The sequence below is a fragment of the Phyllostomus discolor genome, chromosome 11, assembly GCF_004126475.2.
Source record: "Phyllostomus discolor isolate MPI-MPIP mPhyDis1 chromosome 11, mPhyDis1.pri.v3, whole genome shotgun sequence".
Lineage (NCBI taxonomy): Eukaryota > Metazoa > Chordata > Mammalia > Chiroptera > Phyllostomidae > Phyllostomus > Phyllostomus discolor.
In genome coordinates, this window is record NC_040913.2 from 69,156,565 (window position 1) to 69,177,479 (window position 20,915).

Consider the following 20,915-nt stretch of genomic DNA (forward strand, 5'->3'; position numbering starts at 1 on the left):
CCGCGCGCGCCCCGGACGCCTGCCCCTGCGTGTCTCGGCGCGCGCGCGCGCCGGGCCCTGGCGGCGGCGACCGGTCCTCCACGCGCGCCCTCACGGAAGCGCAGCTATGCGCGTGCGCCTGTGCTCGCCCTCCAAAGTAGAAAGGAGGCAGCTAGTGGTTGGCCCGGAGGGGAGACGGGGGCAGTCCCCGGAAATAATCTCTATCCTCAGTCACCCGGAATTGGCGAGGTATCCTCTGCGGTGGAGAGGTACGCGCCCCCTTCCCACCCCTCGGGGTCCCGAGGCCGCGGCCAGCCACACCCACCCACCCGGTTCGGGCTGCGGAGTTCCGGCAGGGCCGGGCGTGGGCGACACTACGCGGGGGTTTTGGCGCTCCCCAGGCTCCTCGGGGCTAGAGATCGCTACCTCGGACTCCCAGGCTCCGCTTTCCCTCTGGAAGCCCAGGCAAAGCTCCAGAGTCGTCGGGTCCCATCCAAAATCTCCCTGGAGACGGTGGAAGGGCTGAAGTGGCCGGGCGTCTCGGGGGTTTTAGGTGGGTTTGGCCGGCGATGAGGATAGCCCGCCGCCAACCTTCTTGGCTCTCGTGGACCTTCGATCTTCTGAAAACTTTAGATACATGAAGTGGGGAGAAGGTGTGCCCCTAGTTCACCTATCCGTGAGGACCCGACAGTTCCTGGGGCCTGTCTGCCAGTGTCCCGCTGCTATGTGCTGGTCTTCATCCTTAGTGGCTAGATGGATCATCCGCAAGCTCTCACATTTTTAGAGGTGTGAATCTCTGCAGGATTACCGATAAGTTTTTATGCGATATGACAAACTGCATACAACTTACATGTTTAAAGAATAATCGATAATAAAACACCCAGACAAAAACAAAGATCATTAATGGTACCTCAGGAGTTTCACACACACCTTGTATTCCCTTCTGAGCGCGATTTCCTTCCTAGACTGATCGACTTTCATGCTTTTCCTTATAGATTTACCACGTAGGTATGCATGCCTAAACAATATAGTTTTACTTGCCTGTTTTGAACTTTTATGAGTGGGATCATATTGTATTATTTTGTGGCTTTGAATTGATGGTGAATTTGTGTAGATCTATGGGTAATTTTATTGCCGTCTAGTATTCCATTGTATGAATATATCCATTCTACTGTTGATGGGCATTTTGTTCCAATTTGAGGATATTAAGAACAATGCTGTAAGTATTCTTAAACTAGATTCCAGTGCAAATGTATAAGAGTTTATTAAGAATACATGCCTTAGAGTTCTGGAGAATTGTTAGTTCATAAAAAAAAAAAGTACACATAACTTTTATTTGGTAATGCCAAACTTTTATTTGAGGTGTGGCAAATTTAACTTCCCACGGCACATCTTTACTTTGGTTTGCAGTTCCTGGAGCCCCTTTTATTTTCGTTAAAAGTAGGGTTTTTTTTAGTGAGCACTTAGAACAATCAAGATGGTACAGACTTTTTAGTGATGCCTTACAGAGTTAACAGTTCCTATGATGATTTCTCATTTTTGTAAATGTAAAAAATCTTTTTTGAGGTCTTCTCAGTGGTTCTTGTAAGTCTTCCTCTCTACACTAAGGGTAGAGAAACCTTTAGAAATGTTAAATATGTTTCTCACCTGCCTTTGTTTCCTTTGGTGCCTTGTGGAGCTTTGTCAAACCAGAGTTCCCGCATTCCATGGTAGTTGTTTCTGCAAGAGGTAGAATCCTTTGCACTTTCAAGTGACCCATTACCCTTGTTAGGCATGCAAAGTCAGTACAGGAGCCTGACTCCCCTGCAGCTTGTCGTTGGATGTGGAGGACAACAGGATGCTAGCTAGCCGTTTCTGGAAGGACTGTGGTGTAGTGAGCCCCTCAACTCCAGCTGCCCAGGTTTTCAAGGCTTTGACACAATTGACTTAAGCCTCCTTTTTGATGCTAGGCTGCTCATCCCAGTGCATCTGTGTGTGACATTGCAGTGTTCTTGAGGTTCCGTTGTGTAACTCCAGTTACCTTCCATGAAGGAAATTATTTTAAAACTTCTTGGATGTAGGTAGTTGTTGCAGAAGCCATGTGGCCAGCACGTTCCTACATGAGCTTGGGTAGAAGACAATGAGTTTATCCTTTGAAGTTATGGAATTTCCTATACTTGCCTTATTTTTGTGTATGTGCCTGTGTGTTTCCTGAAAACTTTGGAACAGACCAAAGAGAAGTGAGTGGAACTTATCTTAGCTGTCTCCTTACTCTGGTTAATTGGAGGCTAGTTCTTATCTGCAGCTATCTATCAGATTCAAGTAAATGTGGTGGTGCCCTGCGTGGCAACGTTCTTAAGTTTATCCTGTCTGCCCAGGTAATACATACTTAGAGCTTCGATTAAAGGGTCTGAGATGCTACATAGTGCAGCTATGGGGAAAGTATGGTTAAGTTTCATCGTGGTTCAGCTGATTCCTTGACAGTTGTTAATAACAGTAATCAAAATATTATAGCTTCCATTTACTGAGAGCCTATATGATGTGCCAAGCAAATATGCTAAATGTTTCTTCATTATTCCCTAAACTCCATAAAACAAGGCAATTTTTTGCCAAAAAGTGACAGTTTGATATGGTTCAAATTAATATTATGTGTTTTACATATAAAGAAGCTGAGACCCAGATTTTACGTAAGTACAGTTGTCTGACTCCAAAGCTTATGCGTCTTTGATATACTAAGATATCCTTCTCTGATGTCCTAAGACTTAGCCAGCTAAGCAATAACAAATTAGAACCCAGCTCTGCTTCTATGAATTACTCTATTAATTATTCATCAAGTATCAACACAGTTTTGAAGATATACAGTGTTTTGTTTCTTTAAATCTAAAATAGTTAAAGTATTAGTAACACATTTTCATATTTGACAAGATCCTATGAAATAGATTATATACCATATTTTAGAAATTTAATAACCTCATTTCTGGGTTTGAAGGCAGCAACATTTATTGGTCCCTACAACATGTAGTATTCCCCGTGTACTGCTCAAGGAAATAAGATATAGTCAGTGCCTCCCAGTGGTCTCTATAAAACACTATCCAGAAACAAATGGTAGGTAAGAATGAGACAGAGACACCTTTTTAAAAAAGACTTTATTTAGATTTAGAGCAAGGGAAAGGGAGGGAGAAAGAAACATCAATGTATGGTTGACTTTCACACACCCCGGGGGACCTGGCCCACAACCCGGGCATGAGCCCTGACTGGAAATCGAAGCAGTGATCCTTTGGTTCACAGGCCAGCACTCAGTCCACTGAGCCACACCAATCAGGGCTAGAGGTGGGCATTTTAAATCTGAGCATTGAAGCCAATTTTTTTTTTAAGGGAGGGAAGGGAGCGGGGGTTGGGGGGGAGAGAGAGAGAGAGAAAGAGAGAGAAAGAGAGAGAGAAACATCAATGTGCGGTTGCTGGGGGTTATGGCCTGCAACTCAGGAATGTACATACCCTGGCTGGGAATCGAACCTGGGACACTTTGGTTCCCAGCCCGCACTCAGTCCACTGAGCTATGCCAGCCAGGTGAAGCCTAATTTTTATTTCTCAAGGGAGGAAGCAGGCACTGGCTTTTCTTTTTATTGTTAAAGTAATATGTACTTGAATTCAGACTATAAAACTGTAGCCTGGGAAAGGTAGAGATCTGGCTTTTCCAGTGTGCTCCTCATTTGTAAGCCACTTTAACCTGTGGTATTTATGTTTCCTGGTTGGTTGTTTTTTTCTATTCAGAGTTTCCAAAAAACTCTGAATCAGAGAAATGTAGTGATGGAAGTAACTTGAACCATTAAAGCCACTGACAAGTAGGTCAGTCATCATTAATAGTTCTCCGTGTGAGTCCCTAGGTTTAAATAGGATTTCCACATGGCAGGAAAAATGCAACTGACCTCTGTGTTCCTTGTAGTGGTCTCTCTCCTACTGTTTCTCAGTCCAAGTACCTTCTTTGGGAACTTCTGCTATAAAATGATAGCAAATAATATTATATGGCTTTGCAGTACTTAACGTATCCTGGATTTGTGAGCTCTTGAGCTGTTCATGAAGCAATATTTTAAGGGTGTAATTACATGGAAGTCCTATACACATGTGTATATATAGTAGAATGAATGTGTGTGTGTGCATTAGTAGTAGTAGTACAGTAGGATTTAGTCACATTACCACTGATTACACCTGAAAGAACATAGAAACAAACATCATCTATTTTTATTTTTATTTTTTTTACATTTAGGCAGCCAAAAGAAGGCGAAGGAAATTACTTACCACCTTCTCCCCTGAAAACCTGAGGCATGCCAGATACAATCCTTTTTTTTTTTAAAGCACAAAGTAGTAAACTCTTTAAAATGTGTAGTATAAAAGAAGATGCTCACAACTCTGTGAAATAATTAGGTTCAGTAATTAGAGGCTGGGAATCTCAACACAGAGGATAACATTTTAGTTATCTTTAAGCATATGCAAGTAGTTCTCACTGCCCTTAGGATTTTTGACACAGTGATAGCATCTATAATTTAAAAAGAGGAAACCTGGTCAAATAAAAATCTAAATTGACTACATGGCCCACCCCCAGATCATATGAGACTCTTTCTTCAGTTTCGGTTGGCAGTTCCTTTGACTGTTCTTTTGAATAAAAATACTGGAGTTAAGGCTCTTTTCTCTGTTTCCTGGTGTGAGCCTTCATCATGGATATATGAAACCTGTCATTAGAAAATTCCTCATATATCAGGCCATTACCATGTGTAAAGCTGATGAAAGGCTCCTTTGATCTGTTTGTTTGCTTTAAGAAAATTAAGAGGTAGTTTTCTTACAAGCAGCCAGTTCAGATTCTTTTCAGAGGTCTTAGACTTGCACACTCAAAGATTCCTCTTAACAGGGACTCTCTTGATTAATGATATCGTGAGTTACATAAATATAGAATTTTTTATTTTAATTATGAATAGTCATATATATTTAATTGAATATTCCTTTATTTCCATTTAGGTGTCTTATAAGTCTTTGAATTTCACTGCTTTGCCATCTGAAAAACACCTGAAATGTGGCTGGGCTATCTCTTTTCATACCTATAGAAATTGGGTATTACCATTTCTCTTTAGTTTCTTCCATGGGAAGGAGAGTTTCACATCCTCCCATTTCTCTTCTTCATAAGGAAATGCAGCTTGAGAGTGATTCCATATTCCAGGCAGTTCAAAGAATTCTGAACCATAAGCTGAGGTTAGTCCCAGGTGAGACTAATAGTTTTTCCAGAACCTCAATTTTCATTAATTCAAGTAGTCTTAGTCTAGATATAAATGTCCAGTAGCCTCATTGTCTTGTACTTTTCCAGTTACTAACACTATGAGCAAGGTAAGTCACTCTTGTTTAAACATATATTACTAGGTCCTACTGTGTACAGGACACTATGCTAGGTAATATAGAATATGTACAGAAAAAACTATTTCCTTATCCACATGTGATAAATTCTATGATGCACATTTAGTGCTATGAGGGAGAAGAGGGATCTGATCTACTTGGAGAAGCTATTTGGTATTCAAGCATAAGAAAAGAGCAGTTGGGCATGAGTAATGCCTTTTTTTTCCCCCTTAAAATTAAAAGAGCTGCCCTGGCTGGTGTGGCTCAGTGGATTGAGTGCCAGACTGTGAACCACAGGGTCACCTATTTGGATTCCCGGTCAGGGCACATGTCTGGGTTGCAATCCATCGATGTTTCTCTCCCTCTCATTCTCCCTCCCTCCCCCACTCTCTGAAAATAAATAAATAAAATATTTAAAAACTAAATTTAAAAAAGGAGCTAAGCTTGAGAAAAGGTAAAAAAATATAAATGGGTATTACATTATAGTAATTGTTTTTCTTAAAAGATACAGAATCATGTGCTCTCCAAAATGTCTGGCAAATTTTGAAGAACTCATTAATGGGGCAGTCCACACTGGAATTATGCTTAATGCAACCTACTTTAAGTGGGTACTAGAAAAAAAATTAAATATATTAGAAATCAGTTATATTTTTATTAGTATATTTTCTTTACACTGGGTCATTTGTAACTTTCATCTTGTTTCTTATCTTTTAGACCTGAAATGGCCAAATATCAGGGTGAAGTTCAAAGTTTGAAACTGGATGATGATTCAGTCATAGAAGGAGTAAGTGACCAAGTACTTGTGGCAGTTGTGGTCAGTTTCGCTTTGATTGCTACCCTGGTATATGCACTTTTCAGGTGAGACTATAGGACAAAAGAGTTGAAATAATATATATTTCCAAGGGTCACTGACTTTCTGACTGCTTCTAGTAATGTTGAATACTTAATGTGAAAAGCAAGTACTCAGTCTCAATGATTATATACATTTATGAAGGTGTTTTATTTTCCACTGGGCCCTAAGTGCTACCATACATTTCTCCCGAAGATGTCAGGAGAAATCATCTGTCTTATTTGATAAAATTTAAATTTGTTATCTGTATTTTTGAATAAAATATTAATATTTCTATAGGAGTATCACAGTTTGAAAGTGTAATTTTTCATAATTGAATAATAAGTATTATTATATAATCTACAAATTAATAAGGATAAGTATACCACCTACAGGTGAAAATAAGTAATATTTTCAGTGTTTAAATGTAAAAACTAATGCCAAAAAAAACCTTGTAAGTATAGATGGAATTTAGATTAGAATTAAAATTACTCTTATAGAATCAGAAACCAGCTTACCACAAGACTTTTTAAAACACGCAACACCCGACTATTTAGTCAGGGCATTGACTTCTTTTCTCTTAGATTGTCAAATTTAAAAAAAAAAGACAACAGCCAACACAACAATAGCTGTCTGGTGTGAATGAATCAAAATTATACCTATGTTTTTGTCAGATTTGCAAAAAATGTACTTTTGTGGTATGCCACAGAATTTTGGAAATTAGTTTATATGTACCCTGAGATGAAAAAGGTTGAAAATTGCTGCTATAAACCAATGCACAGAGACTAGGTAATAGACTAGAAATTTAAGTATTAACACATGGAGATAAATATATATCACTGAAAATAGAAATGGGCAAAAATGTAAAAAACAGAAAAAGATTAATTCCCAAAATTTCAAATCAGTGTTTCCTGTAAAAATGATAGAAAGGATTATTAAACAGAATGTGAACACTTAGGATAAAATGGTAATTTACTTTTATGTCAGCATGATTTTCTCATTAGGGTACCGTTATCTTGATTTCAGCAGAGTATTTTACATAGTACCTGGTGATATACTTGTTCATGTAATGGGGAAATGATAGCACGGTGATAGCAGGTTTAATTCTTAACCGGTTGACAGGTTGTTCCCAGGATTACTGACTAATGTTTCAATGTAAATCAAAAAAGGAGAACACTGAATTATTGCAGGGCTCTGCCCTTAAGCCTGTTCTACTCATTTCCATTAACAACTTGGCTGAAGACGTCAAGAGAAGCATTCATATTAAATTGTCAGTTGGGAAGGATAGCTAATGTACTAGTACAGCAGACTCAAGATTTAAAAATGGACCATCCCATAAATCAATGGTCAACCTGTCTTTGATAATGGTGCCAAGACTTCTCAGAGGGGAGAGATTTCAACAAATGATGTTGGGACAACTAGATAGCCAAATGAAAAGAATGAAGTTGGATCCATACCACATTATGTGTGAAAATTAACTCAAAATTGGTCAAAGATCTAAATGTAAAAGCTGAAACTTCTAAGAAACACAGGAGTAAGTCATCAGGATTCTTAGATATGACACCAAAAGCATAATCTACAAAAGAAAAGAAATAGGTAAATTGGACCTGATCAAAATGAACAACTATCGTGCTTCAAAGAACATCATCAAAAAGTGAAAGGACAGCCTGCGGAATGGGAGAAAATATTTCATGTATCTGATAAGGCCCTTGTATCTGAATATATGAAGAACTCAAAGCTCAATAATAAAAAGACAAATAACCCAATTAATAAATAGGCAAAGGATCAGAATAGACATTCTTCCAGAGAAGATTTATGAATGGCCAATAAGTACAGGGACAGATTCTTGACATCATTAATCAAAAGGGAAATGCAGATCAAAACCATGGTGAGTTACAACTTCATACTCACTAGGATGGCTAGACACAAATAGTCAGTAATAATTGTTATTGAGGATGTGGAGAAATTGGAACCCTCATACATTGCTTGTGGAAATGTAAAAATGGTGCAACCACTTTGGAAAACTGAGTTCCTCAAATGACTAAACATGGTGTAACCATATGACCTAGCAGTTTCATTCCTAGGTATACATACCCATGAGAAATGAAAACATATTTCTATACAAAAACTTGTACAGGAGAGTTCATAGCAGTATTTATTGTTCATAATATCCAAAAGGTACAAAGAGCCTAAATATCCAACAGATGAATGGACAAACAAAATGTGGTATATCCATACAATGGAATATTATTCAGCTATTAAAAGGAATGATAAACTGACACATACTACATCACAGATCAAACTTGAAAGCATTGTGCTAAGTACAGTAAGCTAGACACAAAGGCCACATATGAGTCCGTCCACATAAGTGTCCACAATAGGAAAATCTATAGAGATAAAGTAGACTGGTGCTTGCTTAGGACTAGAATGGAAGACAGGGGTGTAGGGGATAATAGCTAAGGGTATACAGGTATATTTTTTTTGAGGTGATGAAAATGTTTTAAAATAGACTGTGGTGATCGATTATATCTCAAAGCTGTTTTAAAAATGTATAATGACTAGATAAATACAAATAAAATGTCCTTTACCTGTTAAGGAGGGGATGTAGGTAAAAATTTATTGTCATCTGAAGGTATCCATGATAAATTGTTGAGTGAGAATTTTTAAGTGAAAGACCAATCATAAAACCACAAGTAGCTCATTTTACTAAAATTATTTTTATACAATTAATCCTGTTTAAAAATATTTTTATTTTCCTTTATTTGTTTCTCTGACTTACTATGGATACTTGTTATTAGTATAATGAAGATGTGAAGCCCAAACTAAAGGTTTATATTTAATAAAGCAATTGTATATTGCAGGTGCCAAAACAGAATAACATTAGGCTGCATTAATCAAAATAACCAGATGAAGTTCATTTTGGATTATATCCTGTTTGAGTCAAGAATTTTAGACTGGAAAAATTTCAGAGTAGGTTATCAGAATAGGTAAAGCTGTGGAAACATAAAAATGCTTGAAGGAACTGGGGATATCTAGCTCGGGAAGAGAGTATAAGGCATAAAAACTGTCTTTAAATGTGATGAGGGCTGGTTTTGTTAAAGAAAAATTAGGTTTATTCTGTGTGCTTCATGGGCAGAACCAGGGTGTCAAGGAAAAATCTGGTTCTTCCCTTCTGTGTGTGTCTCCTTTACTTTTACACAGCATTCTTCACTTCCAGCCACCAAATGTGTGGAGGTAACGACCCCATACCAAATAGTTCTTCATGACACCAGCTGGGTCTCTTAAAACTTAACTCAACTCTGACACCATCTGCCTGAGGATAGCATTACATCCCACAGGTTAAGGACCCAGTCCCAAAAGACTGCTCCCTAACCACAAGTAGTAGGTCTCTAGGTTACCCACAGTCCTGAGTTCTGACGTGGCTACAGATCAGGGGTTTCCATGACCTCCTCCTCAGATTCAATTAATTTGCTAGAGTGACTCACAGAACTCAGGGAAACATGTTTACCAATTCATTAAAGGGTATGATAAAGGATACAGATGAAGGGATACATAGGGTGAAGTCTGGGAGGGTCCTGACTGCAGGAGCATCTGCACCCTAGGGTTCCTCACCCTCCTGGTGTGTGTTCTCATCCTGGAACCTTCCTGGACTCCTTACATTGGGATTTTATGGAGCCCTCCTCTCGGAGGCATGGTCAGTTATGTTTCCATTTCTAGCCCCTCCCCCTTCTCTGGAGAACATGGCATGGAGCTGAAAATTCCAGGCTTCTAATCATGGCTTAGTCTTTCTGGTGACTAGTTCTCACCCAGGAGCCATTCAAGAGCCCACCCAGGGCCACCTCTTTAGAACCAAAGACATGACTATCCCCCAGGAAATTATAAGCACTTCAGGAACCCGGTGTCAGGACTCAGGGTCTAAGGCCAAATAATGGAAATAAAAAATGCTACTGGTGTCCTTATCACTTAAGCAACTACAAGGGTTTCAGGAACTGTGCCGGGACTTTTGAAGAGACCAATATATATATTTTCTGTTATCACACAGGGCCAGTATAGGGAGATAACTGATGAGAGTTTTGGCTGAACTTAAGATACAACTTTTCAAATTATATAAGGTGGCCCCCATTACTTGGACATTATCTTAAATTTGTCATATGACTGGGTGGGAGGTCAGTTTAAGTTCCTTTCCAGCTCTTTAGATTCAAATTCAGTTGGCAGTTGAAGTCTTGTTACTCAACTGAAGTAATCAATTAGTGATAAGTTGAGGGAGGGATAGCATGTATAATTTAAAATTCAAGCAAAAAAACATTTTGCCTTTTTTCTGTAGTTTATAACTTTTTATGTTACAGGGAAAATATATATATTAAATTTATCATTTTAAGTATACAATTCAGTAGCATTAATTATATTCTCAATGTCATATAACCATCACCACTGTCTATTATATATATTAAATTTATCATTTTAAGTATACAATTCAGTAGCATTATTTATATTCTCAATGTCATACAACCATCACCACTGTCTATTTCCAGAACTTTCTCATTATTCCAAACACAAACTCTACCAATTAAACAATAACTCCCCACTCTTTATACCCAGCTCCTGGTAACCTTTATTTCACCTTCTGTCTCCATGAATTAGGGTATTCTATGTACTTCATAAAGTAGAATTCCACAATTTGTGTCCATTTATGTCCAGTTTCACTTAGCATAATGCACTTAAGGTCCATATATGCTGTAGCATGTATAAGAATTTCATTCCTTTTTATGACTAAATAGTATTCCATTGTAGTGTGTATGTGTGTGTGTGTAGGGTATGTATACATATATACCATATTTTATCTGTCCATTGATGGATATTTGGGTTGTTCTTACACTTTGACTGTTGTGAATGATCTACTGTAAACATTGGTATACAAAGTATCTCTTTTTAAAATTTATTTTAACTTTTGAGAGAAGGGAAGGGAGGGAGAAAGAGAGGGAAAGAAACATCGATGTGAGAGAGAAACATCAATTGGTTGTGTCTCGTACTCACCTTGACTAGAGATGAACCCACCACCTAGGCCTGCGCCCTGTAATCAAATGGGCAGCCCTTTGCTTTCCCAGATGACACCCAACTAACTGAGCCACACTGGTCAGGGCCAGTGTATCTCTTTTGAGTCCTTGCTTTCCATCAGAATTGATGGATTGTATGGTAATTCTGTAAGTTTTTGAGGCACCTCCAATCTGTTTTTCACAGCGGCTGCCCCATTTTGCACTCCCACAGTAATGCACAAGGGTTCCAATTTCTCTGCATCATTACCAACACTTACTACTTTCTGGGTTTTTTGATAATAGTCATTGTAATGGGTATGAAGTATATCTCATTATGGTTTTGATTTGCATTTCACTAATGACTAATGATGTTGAGCTTATAATGAGCCATGTTTATTATTTGTATGATTTCTTTGGAGAAATGTCTATTCCAAGTCCTTTGCCCATCTTTGAATTGGGTTGTTTGCTTTTTGTTTTTCAGTTATAAGAGTTCTTTATGTATTCTGGCATTAATCACTTATCAAATACATGACTTAGGAATATTTTATTCCTGGACGAGGAGGTGGAGCTCCTTGAGAAGATGGGCAACCACCTGACTAACATCCACAGGCTGGGCGGCCCCCAGGCTGGGATGGGAGAGTATCTCTTCGAAAGGCTCACCCTCAGGCACGACTAGGAAGCCTTTGGAGCCCAGAGGCCTTTGAGGGGCCCTTTGGCATTTCCCTGGTGTCCAGCTTTTGCCTGAGCCTGATAACCCTGAAACCCCACCCTGGAACCCTCTCCCATGCATTGGACCAAATGGAAATAATAAAGCTTTTTGCAGCAAAAAAATAAATAAATGAATAAACAAACAAATAAATGAAAGAAATATTTTATTCCATTTGGTTCATTGTCTTTTTATGTTCTTGACAGTGTCTTTTGATACATGAAAGTTTTCATTTTGATGGAAAGTAATGAAAAGGACTTCCAGTCGCCTGGTTTACATCTGTACTCTGAAAAGTAAGGACTGTCATCTCCTGATGAAAAAGGAGTGGCTTTCCATTGTCAAAGAACAGAGGAATGCCATTTAGTAAGGTCTTCACTGGTATTAAATGAGACGGCTCCTCTGCTGTTCCTTGATAGATTGTTTTCACCACAGAGGAGCTTTCTTTCAGAAATCACTTATTCAGTCACAAGATGTAGTACTTTCAAACTAGTAATCCACCAGAAATAAATAAGGGGTTTAAACAGAGTTCAAGTAATCCCATTTCATTTATGTTGAACTTCTGATTATTTGACTTTAAATTGTTTTTATGTCCTCTCTGAACCGATGGTCATATTTTATCAGCTTTCTTTTCTAAAACTTGAATTTTTTACTAAAACTTGAATAACTGTAGGATGGATTTCTTTCATTTTCCCTATCCCATTAGGATATTAATTTAGTATTCTTATTGCTGTTGGATATTGGTTCACTCAGAGAGTAAAGGCTCCTCTGTAGAGTAATATTGGGATTGTGTGGACTTAAAATATTGCTGTTGAAGAGGTTTCAGTTTAGAAAAACTTTTATGGTCAAGTGAAACTAAGCTGTGATTCAGATGTGAATCTTCATCCCCACCCTACCATCCTAAACATCACTTCTAATTTTCAATATTCACATGTCTTATCCCATCCTATTTTATCAGCCACTATCTTCTTGTCTTTCATTTTCCATTGTATTTATTAATGTTAAGATAGTAGTGGTATGTTAGCTTTTGGCATTTCTACATTATATAATTTTAGCTTTTGTTTTTCTCTGTCCCCCTATCCTCATAGGTAAAAAGTTGGGAGAGGACCTAATTAGATATGGAAAAGTGTTCAAATGCATAATAACATATAGAATTATATAGCTGCTTATTTGGAAGAAATTGTACAAAAGAATTGAATATGTTAATAGTTCTTTTATTATTTGTAAGTCTTCAATTACATTAAATCCCCAAAGTGCTATGTCTCTGGTTTTCATCATTTGCCAATTAAACCTGAAACGAGCCAATAATCAATGACCTCAGAACAGCCTGGAATTGGAGTAGAGTTATATACCATCATTTACATGTATTTAGTTACTAATAGTTCTAGGTAACATTTTTTTAGGTAAAAAACTAGACTCATAAAGAACATTGAGTCATCTGACAATATTTTATATTGAAAACTTATTATATTTTATTCAACAGAAATGCACATCAAAACATTCACCCAGAAAACCAAGAACTAATAAGAGTGCTTCGGGAACAACTTCAAACAGAACAGGTACTATTTGTGTAAACATGTACTTTTATGTAAGAAATAGATGTCATTACTCCCCTGGTTTATGAAATTGTGGTGAAATATTAATAGATTACTTTGTGGAAACACGGGCTTCTTTCCTGCTTTAAATTACCTTAAATTATGCTATCGATTATTTATTTGCAGGTTAGGCAAATGACTAGTCTTAATCTATTCAGGTGTTTTCATATTTTTTTTAAACTTGCTTTTAAAGACAACAGTTTTTCTATTATTTACTTGTAAGGAAATAATCATTGTCTAAATTGGCTTGAGCGAAATGTCGTGGAAAAACTATTCTAACATATATATCCCAAGGACCTATACAGAAATGACTATAAAGGTAGCTTTTTTTTCTTTTCTTTTTCTTCAGTGGCCAAAGATAAGAAAACTAGTTAGGCAAAAAAGAAAACTTTTCTCATCTGCTGCTTCTTTGCTTTTAACCAGATGGACTCTATAAGAACCAGCAATGTAATACTTTTTATGAAGGCTGGGTTAAGTAGGATATCATATACCTTCATGCCAAGATAGCTAACATCAAGAAACAAAATTAAAAAATTGATTTTCTAACCACCAATCAAACTTTAATGCCAAAGAAGGTTTTACCCATATAATTTATCTGTTTACCAAATATTTATTGAAAATCTATCATATGCCAGACAGTGTTCTAGGAATTGGGAATTCAGTTGTCAACTAAACAAACAAGAATTCCTGCATCATAGAACTTAAATTCACTGATGCAAAAACAGTTTAAGCATGTTAGTAGTACTCTCTTCCAGAGTGATTGTTATCAATAATTCATGCCTGGAGAGCATTTAATAATTTACAAAATAATTTCACTTACTGCTCTTATTTAATCTTCAAACATAGTAAGTAAAGCAACGACTATTATCCTCTTCTAACATATTAGCTCACTAAGATTTTCTTAAATTCATGCTAGGATTACTTGACTAGATCTAGATACACAGAAGTCTCGGGGATCTTCCAGGTGTACCACTGTCCCACTCACCTACCTCCTACCTTCCTCGCCATGCGTATAGCTCTAGTGAGAATAAAGCTAGTTAGCCTACACCGTGCTGTCCTATATGGTTCTCACTAGCCACACATAGTTATTTAGTTTTAAATTAACTAAAATTTAAAATTCAGTACTTTAGTCACATTAGCTACTTTTCAGGTACTCAGTAGGCAAGTGGCTACCATATTGGACAACATGGACAAAGAAAATTCCTGTCATTGCATACAGCTCTGTTGGACAGCACTAGTAATTGGTTGTTCATCAATTAATTTCCAAAGAATAATAACGAAGAGAAAAAGTAGAGAGGGGAACATTAAGTGCTGTATGTTTTTCTTTTTGCACCATTAAAAAAATGACATAAAAGACTACAACATTGAGGTGTAACCTTGGCTTATAGAATATTCTGGTATTTTAGAACTGTTTTAGGACAGGGGATTTATGGTTTATTAATTTGTGGTGGCCACAGTCTTTGATTTACTTTATAATAGTTCATATTTAGTGAATTTGATACTTTTTATTTTGGTAATTTTTTGTTTTTAAATTTTTTATTTTTATTTTTTAAGATTTTATTTATTTATTTTTAGACAGAGGGGAAGGGATGGAGAAAGAGAGGGAGAGAAAAAGCAATGTGTGGTTGCCTCTTGCGCAACCCCCACTGGGAACCTGGGCTGCAATCCAGACGTATGTCCTAACCAGGAACCGAACTGGCAACCTTTGGTTTGTAGGCCGGCACTCAGTCCCCTGAGCCACACCAGCCAGGGCTTAATTTTTTATTTACTGATGCTCAGAGAGAGGGAGGAAGGAAGAAAGAGAAAGAGAGAGAGAGAAATGTCTAATTGTTGTTCCACTTATTTATGCATTCATTTGTAATTCTTGTATGTGCCCTGACCAGGAATCACACCTGAAGCTTTGGTATATTGCAACTACACTAACCAACTGAGCTACCTGGCCAGGGCAGTAATATGATGTTTTTATTTTATTTTATTTTATTTTATTTTATTATTTTATTTTATTTTTTTAATTGCTGTTCAATTATAGTTGTCCCCATTTTTCCCCTTTACTTTTCCCTGCCCTAGCCCACCCCCTGTAATTTGATGTTTTCAGTGTCAGCTCCTTTGTTTATAACATGTGTGTCAGGTACTGTAAAAACTTTGATGAGTATTTAAAGACATGCATTTTATAGTAGTAATAAATAATCTTTTAGTTCCTGGGATCCTACTGCAGTGAGTCCTATAGATAAAGTCCTTGTCCTCATTGCACTCACATTCTGGTGGGTTCTTTGATAGCTGGATGCCTCTTGTACTGATGATTTTACTCAACATGCTTATTACAGTCAAAACAGTGATGTTTACTGAGAAACAGTAAAATTTACTAATAGGATTATGTGAAGTATTAAGTTCAAATTAGTAGTGGCTTTACATTTTTCTACTTCCAAAATGACCAAATAATCTCTGAAAGTTTAATTCTGGTTTCTTGTAAGGTATAGCATACATGTAACACTTGCCAGGAATGTATGAATGAAAAAGGTGTTAAAAATGGAAAAAAGTTAATAAAAGCTCAGAAACAGTTTGACATTTCTTATTATTTAGTTATGGCTTAGCTCAGCCTTGTGTTACGTACAATAACTTACTCAGTTTTTATCTTTAGATTGTGTTCAGAAAGGAAGGTAGTGACCATATAGTTTATAAATAAAACCACAATATAGCCTCATGACTGTATCCAACTTGTAAGACCTTAAACTGTTGCAAATCTCAACTCTGATGAGGATTACACACTATTGACTGCATTCTTAACTACAGTTTACCAGAAAGATTGCTTTGACAAGCTGTGTGTCGTGTATAACTGTGTACACGTATTTTCTCGCCAGGATGCCCCTGCTGCTGCTCGACAGCAGTTTTACACCGACATGCACTGTCCAATCTGTTTACATCAAGCCTCCTGCCCTGTGGAGACAAACTGTGGACATCTCTTCTGCGGTAAGCAAACAGCGCTGTGCTTGGTAATAGCGACTCTTTGCACCAAGACCCATGTGTCTACACAGGCTGGGTTCTTGATTTTCTCTTCGTCATATTTGGTGTTTCATGAGTAGTGTAGATTGCTCCTGATACCCTGCTCTACTTATCAGCCACTTTTATTTAGTGTCTGTGGGTTCAAAGATATAAAAAACTAGTTATTCAACTTCTTAATATACAGAAATCTGTTTCTTTGAATAGTAATTCAGGTATATCCATACCTTGATGGATTGACTGGTTCATTATTCTTTCACTTTTTAGTCCTTTCATTTATTATTCAAGTTCCCAAGGCAGGAAGTTTTTTTCTCTCAAGGACCCTGCCCAGGGCCATCTCTTAGCTCTGCTAACTCTTCCTTACTCTGAGTCAGTGCAGAAGTTCTTAGACTCTTTCTCTTCATGACCTCAAGAGGGTTGGTGATGGAGAATGAGAAACCTAGAGTGTACAGTGGAACAAAAAAGGGAACATTGATTTCACTCACACTTATTTAGTGTCAGTACAGGGTGCTTTCTACCCTCCAGAAAGATTTCATAGAGAATAATGAGATACCATCTAGTGATTGCTTGTTATGGTCATACGAGATTGGGGAGAGTCAGTTCTTACACACTTAACATACTTCATCTCATCTAACCCCACAAAATCAAGGCTCAGATATGTTAAGAAATTTTACAAAGGGTAATCCAGTTGCCAAGGGACAGAGGCAGGTTTTAAACCTAGGTCTAACTTCAAACCCTGTGTTCAGTTCTACTCTTTGATTGCTGGCTTATACAACTACCCTCTACTTAAGATTTATCCAGTGTTTTGTTGTAGTATTTCCTTGTATTTAAACAGCTATATTTAAGATAGGTTCCCCACATGCACACCATTTCCATGTAAAGACTAATTAGAAATGGAGCATACAATGATCCCATAAATTACTTTTGTCTAAGATTCATTATATAGAATTCTTAGGTATATAGTGTTACTGTTTGTGCTGTTGGGGATGACATACATGTTTGAAATCCAGGATTTTCAGTACCTTGTGCTCGTTAAAGTAAGTACTGACCAACCCCACTATTGCCTCAGCTAGTCTTTTCACCCTCTTTCCTAAGCTTCTTGCCTCAGTAGCTAACAAATTATAATTATCTGTTGGAAATGCTAATGAGGAGCAAAATAATGAAAGATCAGATAGGGAGAATTAAATGGCCATCAGAGAAAGCAGATACTTCCCCCCACCCTCAAACCTCTGGTAGATATTCCTAATCAGTTGGACACTGAGCCTGATGTGGACCCAACCATCCTGCAGGCAAGTGTCAGGAATCATTGAGGTTTGGCAGGCAAGGTGAACTCTATTTGCCAACCCAGGCTTAAGTAATTCACTGAGTGGATAACCCAGTCAATTGAAAGATGGCTGTATTGTGTTCTTGGTTTTACCTTTGGGTCTGAGGTAATAGGGTAGATTGCTTCTGATATCCTGCTCTACTTGTCAAGACACTTTTATTTACTGTCTGTTGGTCCAGAGGTTAAAAAACTAGTTATTCAACTTCTCAATAAACAGAAATGCGTGTCTTTGAATAGTATTTAAGTATATTGATACCGCGTATATCAAGAGCACTTTAGCTCAGTTCTTATGTACAGAACTAGTCAGCCCTTCATAGTGAGTGAAGAATAATGCAGCAACAGACTTCACCCTACTGGCAGTCATAGCTCTCATAATTTTATTTAATTCTCCAGCAGTCTTATGAGGTCTTATTCCTATTTTACAAATAAACAAATTTAGAGAAATTGTGACTCAAGTTAAAGTTACTGAGTCATCTCTCCTACCATCCTGTGTAGGTGGATCTCTCTTTTTAAAGAGGGGAAAGTTGAGGATAAGGAAAAGCATCAAGCATGTCCTAGCAGGTGAACTGAAGTGTCTAATTTGCTGGACCATAGTTTCTCAGTGCAGGCAAGTGGCTGTTATATAATTTGCAAAGCAAGGACACCTATACCCCAATTTGTGGAAAAGGGACGTGAGATTAAATAAGTTCATATGTGTCAAAAACACATTGAACTTTTGGATTAGAAGGTATTAGATAAATCTAAGGCATCTTTACAAGTGGTAATAATACTAACAGATTTATAATAAGTTTTGTTTTTATATAGTTTCTATATGAAATTAGATTGCTGAAAGTACTTAATATTATCTAATTAACACAGCACTCTGAGAGTAGGGAAAAATATCAGAAAAAGATTGTTTAGCTTTTTAATTCATCATTAAATTGTTGAACCAGTTTTCCCCATAGACACTGTAATGTCCAATTTGGACAGCCTTTGCTGCCATCAGTTTGCGTACCAGTCTCCTCACTTACCATCTATTTTTGCCTTTGGCGTTTGCTCCTGCTGTTCATAAAACCTGGAGTGTCCTCCCTCCTGAATTCTGTCTATCTAAATTTTTGCTATCCTACAGTGTTCAAATACTGTCCTTTTCAGATTACTCTATAACACATCCCAGAGAGTTCTCCCTATCTGTACTCCTTTCGTAGTTAACATTAAACAGCTCAAGATCTAACTACAGTCTGATTGATTTAAGTATGTGTCACCTTGATTTTCCTCACTTTGCCATTGCTTCTTCTGAATTCTGGACATTTATTTGATCTGGAAGAATCAGAATAAGGAGCATAGGAGAGCTAAGCTAGTTTGCTAAAGCAAGAGGAAGGACACAGAAAATCCCAGAGGTAGGAGGGAAACAGGAAGCACTTAGTTCAGATTCACAATGAGACCTGGATGGTCTGAGAAACAGTTTTTCTCCAGAGAGGAAGATAAATTGGTCCCTTAAACATCAGACACTGTCTAAAATTTTTTCTTCTTCATTTGTTTCTGGTCTAAAATTTAGTGCTTCCACACTTAGCTCACCTACTACTGCCTGAGGTCTTCCTTTAGGCTGTGTGTACTTAAGTAACGTGGCTCTCTACACTCATAAAAAAGTAATTGTGTTTTTGTAACATATGTAATTTTGAATAGAAAATTTAGACTGTGATTTGTTGGTGTCATTTATACAATGATGTTTTATTTATTTTACATAAGAAATGCATTATATTCTAGTAACCTCACAGCACTGAAGCAATTAATGCATGCTTGGTTTTGTCTTAAAATATCTGTATATTCACTGGTAATTTAAATAAAAATGTTTTTCAATAGCCGGGAATTGTTATTAGATTTAAATTTGCCTGAAGAGATGCTGGATAAAGTAAAAAAAAAAAATTTAATCAGGTGATAGTGTTAAAATATTTCAAATATTTAAAACATCAGCATTAATTTTTTTTCCCCATCAGGTACCTGCATTATTGCGTACTGGCGATATGGTTCATGGCTTGGGGCCATCAGTTGTCCAATCTGTAGACAAACGGTAATGTTTGTATCCAGAAGGCATCATAAATGCTAGTTCACTTTGTAAATCTTCTAGTTTCTGTATCTGACTTCTGAATTATTTTGATATTTTTAACAGAATTTCCTTTATCCAAAGCTTCTGTAATGTTATATTATTTTTTAATGTCTTTAAGACACCTCAAAAAAGGGAATTTCTTTTGAAATCCTTCGGTTGTAGGAAAAACAAATGATAAATGAACCCTCTCCCAAACCTTCTAAAGTCTTTGTTGGAATACCAGCAAAGGAATAACTGAACTAGCTGATCAGGTTTAAGCAAATATCCCCTATACTACTTTTGAAAAAAGTTGTTTTTCCTTTTTAATTTATTTTTAACGTGCCCTCTCCGGTAAGGGTCCAGATAGCTTTAAATAATGAATAATAATTTTTTAAGTGTCTTTTTTTTTTGAAGTATAATCACATTGAATTATCCAGAACAGATTTGACCATTGTAGTGAGTCTCGAAGCTACCTGAGGACGTAGGTAGTAAGTTTTTACAAACATATCGAAGACTGAAATGCCAGCACAGATGGGATTGCCACATTTCTCAATTTCTTTGACAAGCTGGAAAAAGCAGAATACTGAAAAATCTGAGAAATTGAAGTTCTTAGTTTTTTTAATTAGTAAGTATAGCAAAGTAGGACATTCTCTCAGCTGTGTGTAGTTTTTCATAATTTCCTTTATAGTTATTTTATTTTCCAGTTAAATTAAAAATATACACCTTTCTGATCATGAGTTATGAACATGGAAAAAGACAGCATCTCCTCAGGAAGTCTTCCAGTGAGCAAAATAAAGTCCTAAAATGGACAGTCTCCAAGTGAGCATGTCAGCTTGGATGTGCACATTTACTCTTGCTCCCTCGTACAACGTCACTAAAATAACATTAGAGGACATTGTATACAGGCATACCCACAGAGGCCAAAAAGTAAAACAAAATGGTAGAAGAGGTGACAATTTTTCAAAAATTCTTTGTAAAATATAATGGACACTCAGAAAAGCACACAGAACAGAGAAGTGCAGTTCACTGAATTAT

General features: G+C 37.1%; 1 protein-coding gene across 6 annotated transcripts in view; it reads left to right on the top strand.

Moving 5' to 3' along the window:
- Positions 1 to 121: 121 nt before the first annotated feature.
- RNF170 (ring finger protein 170) overlaps positions 122 to 20,915 on the top strand; it is a 31,317-nt gene continuing 10,523 nt past the window's right edge. Inside the window, exons 1-5 of one of the 6 annotated variants that reach the window (XM_028526828.2) lie at positions 122 to 248; positions 6,052 to 6,195; positions 13,386 to 13,461; positions 16,356 to 16,464; positions 19,792 to 19,865. In XM_028526828.2, coding sequence (XP_028382629.1) covers positions 6,059 to 6,195; positions 13,386 to 13,461; positions 16,356 to 16,464; positions 19,792 to 19,865 — 396 coding nt within the window. In that variant the 5' untranslated portion in view covers positions 122 to 248; positions 6,052 to 6,058. Of the gene's footprint in view, positions 249 to 290; positions 533 to 5,159; positions 5,211 to 6,051; positions 6,196 to 13,385; positions 13,462 to 16,355; positions 16,465 to 19,791; positions 19,866 to 20,915 lie in introns of those variants that run through there. The other 5 variants (XM_036011534.1, XM_036011533.1, XM_036011536.1 and 2 more) reach the window with 5 other exon arrangements.